We start from the raw sequence: 12200 nt of genomic DNA, 5'->3' as shown, positions 1-12200 counted from the left end.
CCATTGAGGATCTAAGGAAATGCTGGTATGAGTTGCGCTCCAGGGCAAAAAGGAAGGTTGCAAAAAGAAGGCAGAATGCAAAAAAACAGGTGGAGGGCCATGCACAGAGCCAGGGACAACACCCCTGGAGGACTTGGTGGAGTCCACCCTCCAGCCTGAGAGCATAATTGGCAAATGTGGACAGCTCAGCCACAGACAACACCAGACAAGGTAAGATGCATTCAAGGTTTGTCCTGAGCCATCACCCTCCCAAACCCACAATCCCAAATTACCCAATGAGCCAGTTAGATTGCCACTCCAGTCCACATTTTGTTAACCAGCAATGCATCATGGGAGAGGCAGTCCCAAACATCAAATAGCAAATCAGTCATACAGGGAAATATATCTGCAGGGGACTCACACCAGTCAATAAGCAAGCTAACCACATTAGTGGGAATACCAAATTATGCACATTTAAAGGAAATACATTAAAATAAGGACACACTCTAAATAGTACTCTTGTGTTCACAGGCTAACCTGCACCACAGGCAGAAGACAGCCATATAAGAGAGAAGTGTGGCTCAGGGGTTAGAGGCGGCAGACCCGGAAGCTGAGATCGGCCCTGGACCAGGGTTCAATTCCCCGCCTCGGCGGGTCTTGGGCTCAATAATTCCACGGACTCGATAATTCTCGCTCCGGTGCCTACTCGACTCACGGGTTCACACTCTGCGACTCTGGGCAATAGCTTGCTTAATCTCCACAACGGCCCCTCGCGGCGGGATGCCTGGCTTTCACCTTGTGGATACCCTGCCTGGGCTATCTCACAGGGGAATACCAGGACGGGTTCCCTAAGCAAGCGCATAGATGCCTGCGATGTGGGTGATTTGCGCTATATAAATACATGTACATTTACATTTACATATAGATTAGGCACCTGGGCAATAACAACATGCAGGGGAGGAAGAGTCTCGCATAGCAACAACACCTGCACCAAGACCAAGCTGGTACACAGTGGCCCCACTACAAGAGATGTAGGGAGGAGAGGAAGAGACCCAGGAACATCAACAGTCCATGCCTGAAGAACAAGCACAGTGTCCAATACACCAGTCTCCTGTGCAGCTTATTCACACCAGTAGCCTCAGATGCAGAGCAATGCCACAATGTGTTGCTGAGCATAGGGAGGAGTCCACTGCCTTCTTGGGTTTTGAGGGCACCATGGTCAAGGTGCAGCGGCTGCAATTGAGAAGCATGAAATCAATGCAACCGCAGATGGTGTCCCTGAATCAGAACATGAGGGATCTAAAGGAGGGTATTTGTCAACTGAACACCACAGTAGCAGAGGGCATAAAGGACATGACTGTAGCATTACAACAGCTATGCAACACCATGCAGAGGGAACATGGCTCACAGTGCCTTGAAAAGCAATGCCTATTCAGCAACATGGATGGGCACACAAAGGTGGTCAACTGCCTCTACAGTGCTACAGCTGTCCTAAGCAGACACACCATTGCCATGCAGGTGGAAATGGCCAACTGCAGCCAGGATGTTGCAAGAGGGGTGGTGCAGGTCACCAGTACTGTCAACCAGCTCCAGACATCAAACATAGCTGCCACAGGAGCACTGGGGACAGTGAGGAGGTCTCAAGCCGCAGCAGCATCACTCCATGGTGGCAGAGTGCAAGGCAAAGGACAGCTGCAGAACCCTCATCAAGGGAGGGCACAGTGAACACTGACCGTAGCAGTGCTGCGCATGGGCACAAAAAATAGTTGATGCTGTGGCAGAGACTTCCAAATGGGTGAGGTAACCCATGAGAGAACAGTAAAAGGGTTGTAAATGGGCCTGAAGTGTGAATATGCCATGATGTGCAACTCAAGGCGCACAGTGGTCAGGATTGTGAGGCTGGGTGCATACAAATTGCTTGATGTCAAGGTAAATAAAACACAGTTGTGTAAAAGTCATTGTTAGCTTTGTCTCATTACTCACTTAGAAATAGCTGTGTGTGATCTCATCACGTCTGAGTCTCCCATCTGTGACACCTACTCCACCTGCTGCTTTGCGAGTAGGCCGAGGGTCGTCTTCCTCATCCTCTGAGTCAGAATCTGTGATGTCCACTCGGATTCCATTTTTTGTAGCCAGGTTGTGTAGCATGGCACAGGTAGCAATGATTTTACAGCATAACTCTCGGCAGTACTGCTGTGCACCTCCACTTTTGTGGAGGCAGAGGAACCTACTCTTCAGCAGTCCAAATGTCCGCTCCACCACATTGCGCCTCGACTTATTAGTAGCATTGTATCGCCTCTCATTTGGGGTTGTTGGGTTGAGATATGGGGTGAGTATAAATGAACGCACTGCATATGCGCTGTTACCTAGATGAAAAAGGAAAAAAAACATTATTCATAGGCCACTTTCAACACATCCAAGTTGTACAACAGAGTGTGTGACATGCATTTACCTAGCAGGTATCCTCCTTCCAATTCGCCCCCAGTAAGACGTGTATAGATTCCACTATGCCTGAAGATGTAATAGTCATGCCTACTCCATGGAAATTTGGCAAAGATATCAGTAATGATGTGTGAGGCATTACAAATGACCTGGACGTTGATGTAATTATATGATTTCCTGTTTCGAAACACATACTCAGTAGTTGAGGGGGGACAGATTGTGACATGTGTCCCATCAATGCACCCAATGATGTGGGAATTCTGCCATCTGACAGAAATCCGTTTTGGTCTCATGCAGTTTCTGTTGCGAAGTGGGAAACCGGATGTTATGGTGCATTCTTTGAAGTATGGCATCCAGCAAAGAATTAAAAAAGTGACAGGCAACTTTGAGAGGCCCTCCGGCTACAGCTATCACCCCCTGGTAACTCCCTGATGTAAGTAGGTGCAGTGAACACTGGACCTGAACATGTGTTGGAATGGTGTGGGTCCTGCATGTCTGATGCTCCAGGATTGGATGCAGGTCATTTATCAGGTCTAGGAAAGTAGCTGAGTCAAGCCTATACTCATGTATTTCTTCTTCTATCTGCTGGAAAAGGATAATGAGCACTCTGTATATGCGTTCCTCTTGCCTCCTCCTTCTCTGTGCTGCTGCTTGTATCCGCATCCTCCTCGCTGTGACATACAGGGCTGCCATTGTGAAATATAGTAAAGCATTCTGGGCCTGTTTAAATGCTGTGCACCTGGCTACCATCTGCTTTGAGTTGGTGGTAATTTGCGAGTCGCAAATTGCGATTTTCAATATAATCGCAATTTGCAAATTTTCATACATTTCTCAGCGAATATTTATTTGCAAATTTGCAAATACTGAGTCGCAATTAGGGACTCAGTAATTTCATATTTGCAAAATAAGAATTTGCAAATTGAATGGACTCTTTTAGCGATTTCTTATTTTGCGAATGGGTTTTTTCTTCGCTACATTGCACACAGCATTTTTGCGATCGCAAACGCTGACATTCAGCGAAAGTCAGCGTTTGCGATTGCAATTTAGCTGGATACATCTTGCCCTATGATCCTATCCAAGAAGCTGCATGCAAACTACAAGGTATACGTTTACAACATTTCTGTGATTTTTTCTCTATTTTGTGCTATTCTAAGGTTAAAAAGATTTCTTTCGGTATCAATAAAAAGACTTTCTGTAAGTCCTATATATATATATATATATATAGCTATTAGTATAATTACTTACAAAGAGAGATACAGCTCTCATCCTTACAATACATGCATATCATTTCATACAACGCTTGTAAAAGTAAGAAACCTGGCTCCAAACCAAAGTCCATTGTTTGAGTTCTATTAAAAGTGACATCCATACTAGCCACAATCCATTCATAAAATTCACAATAAAACCATATAATGTATTCGCTTCCAGTGAACGTTCCAGTTCAAGATATAAAGGAGGAAAGAGGATTCTATATTATAAATAAAGTCCAAACAGTGGGAAAAATAGATACAAGTTTCATAAAGTGACTATTTTCAAAACTGAACAGAGATATATACTGTTCATGCATGCATCTTTTCCATCCAATCACTCCTCATAACGTTTCCTAATGGTTAAGGCTCATTTAAAAATATGTAAATCAGCATCATAAATCTCTGAAGTAGGGAGAGTTTGCAATAGTTCTAATCCAGGCTGATGATTTCTGGCCTTTGTACTATGACATAATGGGGTCAGGAAACGTTAACATGGGCCTTGGTACAGAGAGCAAAATATAATAAAGAGACTTGTACTTCATTTTGTAATGTTGTTGCATCTACATGGGGGTAAACCACAATAACAGTTTTTGTTTGCATTGGGAAAGTGACTTTAAAATGTACACTATTTAGTCTAAAGGGTGTTAATAGGTGCCTCTGGAAAGGTTATCTATCCAACTCAAATACGGCTCCAAGCATCTGGTTGTTGACACCGGGGCATTGTCATTCAAATGTTATGCTCCAGCTAGCTCCCAGCCAAGAGTAAACTAGATCAAAAGTTGTGTGTTGAAATGCAATGTAAGTAAAACAATTGTTTGGGAGACAGCTAGATCTAAAATGATTAGGCCACCCTTGCCTTTTTTAGTATGCTGCTCTGAGCCCAAATACATGCAGAGAGGTTGCTGCTGAATCTGTTCCAGTGCCAGCAAATGCATCTAGGACACATTCAGCATTTTTCACTGGGGTCCAGATTTGGCTAAATAATCCCTGATCGATCCCGGATCCGATTGGCTCCCCGTCTTTTCTAGCAGTGTTATTAACCTTAATGTTATAAGACATGCATGCACATGCCACTGCTTCAAGCTCACAAAATATATTGGGGCAGATTTATGTTAACTGGCGCATCCTGAGGGATGCGCCAGTTAACGTGCGCCACAGTGCGCCACAGCTACGCCACCCATGGTGCGCGAGATTTATAATGCGGCGCACCATGGTGCAAAAACAGCACAGATGCGTGACGCATCTGTGCCAGAAATGTGGCGCATTTCTGGAGTTGCGTCGCAGCGCGACGCAGCTCCAGCAAGGCTCGGGGGTGCCCCATCTACACAATGCTGCGTCAAGACCGACGCCTGCTTCAAGCAGGCGCAGGGTTTTGACGCAGCATTGGCCAGAAAGTGCCTGAGTGAAATCTCATAGATTTCACTCAGCCACTTTCAGGAGGCGTTCCTGCGCAGGAACGCTCCCCCTGCGCAGGAACGCCTCCTTATGGCGCAGGGCTTTACAACGTGACGCATCTCCTAGATGCGTCACGTTGTAAATGGGGCGCATTGTTTGCGCCGCAGTTGCGTCAAATAAAGTGACGCAATTGCGGCGCAAGGGCATCATAAATCTGCCCCATTATGGTTAAATAGCACACATAGATCTCATTTAGTTCCAAAAAGACTACGGGCCCGATTCACAGAACTAACTTAAGACAGAATCCTAAACTTACTACCATTTTGGTATTCACAGAAGTCATTTAGGAGTCCTAAAGTTAGCACTCCTAACTATACTATTCCTAAACTGATAAAAATACTAACTTTAAGACTTTCGCTATTCACAAAAGGCATTTAGGAGTCGTAAAGTTAGGATTCCGAACTTTACTACTACTAAACTGGGAGAAATCCTAACTTTAAGACTTTCGGTATTCACAGAAGGCATTTAGGAGTCCTAAAGATAGGAATCCTTTCTTTACTACTCCTAAACTGAGAAAAATCCTAACTTTAAGACTTTCGGTATTCACAGAGGGCATTTAGGAGTCCTAAAGTTAGGACTCCTAACTTTAGGACTCCTAAATGCCTTCTGTGAATACCAAAAGTCTTAAAGTTAGGATTTTTCTCAGTTTAGGAGTAGTAAAGTTAGGATTCCTATCTTCAGGACTCCTAAATTACTTTTGTGAATACCGAAATGAGTAAGTGCCTCTGTGAATACCAAAATGGCAGTAAGTTTAGGATTTTGTCTTAAGTTAGTTCTGTGAATCGGGCCCTACCAGCACTGATGTGCACCCAAGTATCAAATGCTATATGTGGATTTCAGGGCAAACACAAGAACCTTCTTTGTGTCCCGGGACAGGAGAGCACACAGAACACTGTGAAGGACTGGTTGGCCTAAGGCCTCACTCTGAGCGTGTGCATCAGGCCTCCCAGATGCTTCATGGCAGTAGGCCAAACTCTTGAGGGTTTACACTGACGCCCAGTTTGGTGGGGGGTGCATTACGAACCCTGTGAGTATGTCAAATTGTCAGTATAACGCCAGGCTTTACGGGGCTGTGCTTGATTGTTCTCTTTGTTGGGTATAGGAGGTTCTTGGCCTTCGTTGAACTGCTACATGCACTTTCACAAAGGCCTCTCAGGGGAATTTTGATTTAGAAGTAATTACTGAATCACAATTTAGAAGGGGTGTGTTTTTTGCGTTACTTCCGAATTACAAGTCAGTAACATATGTATCAGTGGTTTATAAGTGTAATTCCAGGTGCAAACATTTGAGCAGTTACCAGCTTCCAAGCTGGCATGGTACTTGATTTGCAAAGAAAAAGGAGTTTCCATTGGACCTCTTTTGTTTTGGGAATCAGAGAAGAAACTTTGCCGGGGGTAGGCTGTGGTCCCAAAGACCACTGCCAACTTTCACTTAAGTTTTCCAAAAAGGAAATCTTTTTTCTTTTTTAAAGCAACCTTTTAGGAAATCGGACTGATTTTAAAAAAAAATAGTTTCCAATTTAAAATGGAATTACCTGGATGGTAGTCTGCTGTCTTTTGCATTCTGCCATATCTGTGATTGCAGCCAATCATGGTGGGTCACACATTGCAACCTTACTATTGAATATAAGACATGCCGTCATGTGACAACCTGAGTTTCCTTATTATTTTAACTGACCTATTGGTACATAGGTGGGTTCATAAAAAAAAATACTGTTTGCAAAAAGCCGGTATGCAATTTGTGACAAATATGTTAGTATATCTAGCCTTTTGTTCAGTTTGATAATGCATGGAATTTAGGGCCAGATTTACAATAGGCAGACTGCGACTAGTGATCCCAGTGCACCAACTTTTTGCAACCGACCTACCTGTCATTTTGTGATGTGACCTGTGTACTAATTGATTGTGTCATGCCAAGCCTAGCTTCAGGCATTGGTAGGACGGTGTGTACAATGAATGTTTATTTAATTGGTAGTGTCCCTATTTGAGACCCTCTGTGATTGGCTATAAACAAAGGGATGGTGACCTGCAATAGACAGCACATCTCCCTCTCAGTGTTGACATTCCCATATATGGAATGTATCATTTTTTAAAGCATTTAAAAGTAAAATGCTCCCCATTTTGGAAGATGATGAGGGGTACTGGCAGTGGTCCAATGGAACCCTGCCTGCTCCCCCTAAAGTCAACCAGCAGAGACTGCCTGCCCCTTGTGAATAAGTTACCACTTCCTGTGAAATGAAGGTGACTTTTCAATGATCACCAACCAATAGGACGCCTCATTGTGAAACACAAATAAGAGCCCCTTCCTCCTTCACAGCCCCTCCTAACTGTGATTTAAAATGGGTGGGAAACATTTTTTGGGATTAGGACAGGCTTTTCTGCATTTGGAAACGGGGTTTAGCACATTGTTAAAAAAAAATCATTTTCCAATCTCAAATCCTATGATTATGCAAATTTCAGGGTTTGTGACAGCAGAAAAGTTTCATACATCAAAACGTACGTTCATTACTTGTTGTAAGGCAATAATGTTCCTCTCTGTGTCCTGATCTAGTGTCGCGTATGTGACAATCAGGCACGTGACAATCTCAAACAACGAAACAGGGGCTTGTACGGCTCTTAATGACAACAAGCAACATCTGTTTATTTGATGGTCTTAGATTCAATACACTACATTCACCCTTTCTGGTCTTGGAAATTTGCTTGGAGTTTACAAAAAGACGTGTAATTAATGATTACATACTTATTAAAGGTATATCTACTATGCCATTTGTTCACACTTTATAGTAAAGATATATGGGATAAAATGCCCCCTGCCGTACATTGTGAGGATATTGCAAATTGCCAAAGAATTTCATGATCAAATAAAGAAACAAGGCCGGGTTTCTTTCCAAGGTCATGGACCTATGCATTTCTGCAAAATAGTACAGACCACCACAAATGGAAATGGAGAAAAAGTGCACGCTATTCAATGTGCAGTTTTATATGAAATAGTGTCATGGTCCAAATGTATTTCTGTAAGCCAGCACTTGGTAAAGTGATTTCCCAGTGCTATAAAAAAAAGAGGGGGTGTTTAATCCTTGCTCACCTACTGAAAAGCCTACCTATTTACAATGCCACTGGGTAGATGACTATGATTGTTTTAGAGCATTGCTATAGGTAGTTTAAGAGTGACCCAGTGTTTGGTGGACTTTTGATCACAACGTTTTTCTCTGCTTTTTTCCCCCTAGGTTAATCTGATGCTGAACGGGAAGCCAGTGATCTCTGCCTTTGCCGGGGACAAGGACGTCACTCGTGAAGCGGCCACCAATGGAGTTTTGCTGTACCTGGACAAAGAGGACAAAGTTTACCTGAAGTTGGAGAAAGGCAACCTGGTCGGCGGATGGCAATACTCCACATTTTCTGGATTCCTTGTGTTTCCTCTGTAGACTTCTCCGTGACATCCACCCAGGCGCGGACCAGCCACCTTGACGGCTTGAAGACCATCTTGTCATAAATGGATTGGTGTTTCCTAATCGATTAATCATGAATGAATATGGATCATAATCAAGGCTTATGGCCCTCTCTGAACTACGATGAAGTCTCAAAGATTATTTTTTGTGTTTAAATGTATATTTGGATTCAGACTTAAAGCAGACAACGCATATCTACGCCCCCTGTCACAGTCTAAAGCTGCCTGCAAGATTTAATCGACGCTAATTTGTTGGAATTATTCATATGTGTTGGATACAGTGATTTGGAGCAGCAATTTGGCTTGAGTCTCACAAAATCTGGCAACTGTTTCGATCATCTGGCGCTTCGGTTGCAGACTTCAGTAAAGATTGAGTCTATTGCTGCTTACGGACTGTAAATTGAATGTTATTTCGCTTACACATATGTTGGTACTTATGAATTTTATTTGCATATTGTATTCCACTAGAAATTGTTACTGAATAAATTGAATATTATTACTTCCTTCTATAGGTTGTAAGTATTGCTTTAAATTGGAAAACATAAGTGCAGGTACTCATTAAAATGGGCTAGAGGTGTAGTGGGGGGCGGGGCTAGGGGCGGGTCTAAGGGCAAGACATGATACTGAACAACTTCTAAATTAGTTGAAGCACATACCAAAACACATGAGAAGTGTGTTTATATAAACAAAGCAGGTTAACTCATTACACAAAAAAAAAGAGAAATGCAATAATATGTTAACATCTCCTTTTATCTGCAATAGTTACACCTTCCTAATGCCATACTGTTGATTGCTGATGTTTGGTACAATACTATATTTTTTGGAGCACGTGAGTAGGTAGAAACTCAAAATAACCCCACTTCGAACCAAAGCTCTTAGGGCATCAAGCAGATGAAGCAAATCATCATGACCCTCCCCAGAAGATATCTCCTGTCTCTTCCATCGATCTATCCATTCATCCATTTCATCCTACCATTTACCTGCTGATGTCCAGCATTTAACCTTTAGCACTAGTCTATTCAGTCTTTTATCCATCATTCAGTTTTTCACCATTCCGTCTGTCCACCCTTCATATGCAAACCTATCCATCCATCTCCAAACCTATCCATTCATCCTTTCACTCATCCCTCTCTTTGTCCACCCTTTCCCTCATCCATCAATCCTTTCGCTCATTCATCCATTATCCCTTTCACTCCTTATTCCATGCACCCTATTATTCTATCCAACCCTTTCACTCACTCCCTCCTTTCACTCATCCATCATTGACCCACTCATCCATCCACATTCCCTTTCATTCATCCATCTAATCTTTCACTTATCCACCCATCATCCACCCTTTTATCCAATCACCCTTTTTCACCCATCCATCCATGCTTTCACTCATCCATCCATCTATTCATCCATCCATTGATCTATACATCCACCCTTGCTCACTCATCTATCCACTCACTCACTCACCCACCCACCAACACTCCCTCCCTTTTATGGTATTTATGAATCTCCGTCGCCCAGCAGACATGCACACACAAAGTGCCACCTATTTTCTTTAAAATACCTCCTGAGAGTGTCTTGATTCTCTCTCTCTTTCTCTCACTTTTTTCCTACAAAGACAGGCGTATAAATGCAGGCAAGCACACAAACATGAGCAGACACACAAAAGTCTCGGGTGTGATAAAAGCCATGTTATACTCTTCACCTACCATGGCTTTTTAAATTGCTAACAGGACCGTACTGGCCGTAGCCTGATTGCCACTGCCTGGGCCATGCCATGATTCCTGTGTTTGCACAAATGCACAGGATAGTGTGAATGTGTTGACAGCACTGGGCCTGAATGGACCCTGCTCTGTCAAACACAGCATGATGGTGAGCAACCGGACATTATTCAAATGTGCCCTGTTGAATAGCTCAGCTGGAGCTCAGATCAGATCTATAGAAGTAGCGCCTTGACTGCTGGAGACACGTTCCACTCCTGCTCACCAACACTCACAGCAAATGAGCCTACCTTTTCATGAGTATCAGTACACTCCTCAGCAGTGGAGAAGTGCTGGTAATCAGTACCAGTGAATACCGGCCCATTTAAAGCACTGGTTGTAAGAAATGTGTGACTTAAGCTCCACATACAAAAAACAGCTAAGGCATACAGGGATCAGCAAAATCAAACCCACACCCTCATTGGCCCGCTAAGGGGACGTCTCACGTCAGTTGCACTTAATTCGGTTGTAGCGCCCAAACAAGCTGTTGCACCTTTCAGAGAATCTATTGTAGCGCTCACAAAAAAAACCGCTTAGCACGGTGGTGCGATCAGTCTTGCAGAGAGTGCTAAAAAAACAGCTTTACTCTGCAGGAAACCTCACGCTTATTCTACAGCTTTAATTAACATGATTGATAATAACTACTCTATCAAAAACCTGGGGGACTTTAGCCCTGGACGCAAGCACTTTATTAGCTAGAGATGAGACCCCATTGTTTTTAATTATGTCTATTTTTCAACACTTCTCCTGAGTTGAAGGTGTCACCAGGGTGTGCCTCGCCTCCTCCTATTTATCTGCTTATTTTAAGATTATCTGTTTAAACAGATTACATTCGAATATCTGTTAACACATCTGGGCTTTTGCACTTACACCAAGGCCAAAAACCCACAGGCATTTATCACGTTGCGATGATAAAGTCTGTTCATGCTAGCGATGCCCTGACCTTTGGGTTAGTAAAATGCTGACTTCGACTTGTATTTGCTCTGTGCAGCATTTTTCCAGCAATGGAAAAAAACTATGGAAAATAAATATCTGGGGCCTTTCATGAATATTTGCACTGGCTCAGGGCTGAGTGCGTGTTTTACACCTTAGATGAGCTGTCTAAAGCGCACACCTATAACTCGGAATTTCTCCGACTTAGACCATGAACTGTAAACTGCACAACACGGAAACAGAGCGAGGCAACCGCTGCTCACTGTGTCCGAATTGTACTGGCGGCCGGTGGTTAATTTGTAAAAAACAGAAATACCGGGGCTCTCACCAGGAGGCATCTTCGAGCAGCCTGCTGTCTCCTGTTAGCGCTGCCTAGCACACTGTGCTTTAAATGGGCCGATACGGTCCGGCACTGAGTTCCAGAATTTTTTTTATTTTGAGGAGGAGAGTACCAGCACTACTCAAGAGAAATTTAATAATTTAAATGTTTCCATTTCAAGCACTGCTAACACAGAACCAGCAAACCCTACAAGCGGGGAGGAGATGTGGCTTAATTGCCGGAGCTGCCGACCTCCGACCTGGGGAACCAGGCTCAAGTCTCAGCGTGGGCTCAACATCCTGTTATTCTGGGCGAATCATTTAATCGCCCTGTGCCCACCGTAAAATGATTGACTCCTTAACTGGTGCTCAAGCACCTGTGTTGATGATTAAGTGTTGGTGCTGAGCACTGGAAGTCACTGACTCTACCTAAGCACTGTACTGGCCGCAGATCCTGTATTAATTCAGAGAAATTTCATGTTATATATTTTCACTTATGACACTGCAAACGAAAAGAGCAGGCACTCTGCTCTGCTCTGAGCTGGAGCAAGTATTCAAGCTACCATCCAAAATCAGTGCTAGGGTGTGGTTGCGTCTCATGTACTACGTTGAAGCAGAAGAAGCT

General features: G+C 43.5%; 1 protein-coding gene across 1 annotated transcript in view; it reads left to right on the top strand.

The window, feature by feature from the left end:
- CBLN4 (cerebellin 4 precursor) overlaps positions 1-9082 on the top strand; it is a 180471-nt gene extending 171389 nt beyond the window's left edge. The window contains exon 3 of the mRNA XM_086929017.1: positions 8353-9082. Within this exon, the coding sequence (XP_086785143.1) occupies positions 8353-8550 (198 nt within the window). The 3' untranslated portion in view covers positions 8551-9082. The remainder of the gene's footprint in view (positions 1-8352) is intronic.
- Positions 9083-12200: the final 3118 nt, after the last annotated feature.

Source organism: Lissotriton vulgaris, chromosome 7 (assembly GCF_964263255.1).
Source record: "Lissotriton vulgaris chromosome 7, aLisVul1.2, whole genome shotgun sequence".
Taxonomy (NCBI): domain Eukaryota; kingdom Metazoa; phylum Chordata; class Amphibia; order Caudata; family Salamandridae; genus Lissotriton; species Lissotriton vulgaris.
The sequence above is the reverse complement of the archived record's forward strand: the minus strand, read 5'-3'. Positions and strand labels throughout refer to the sequence as shown.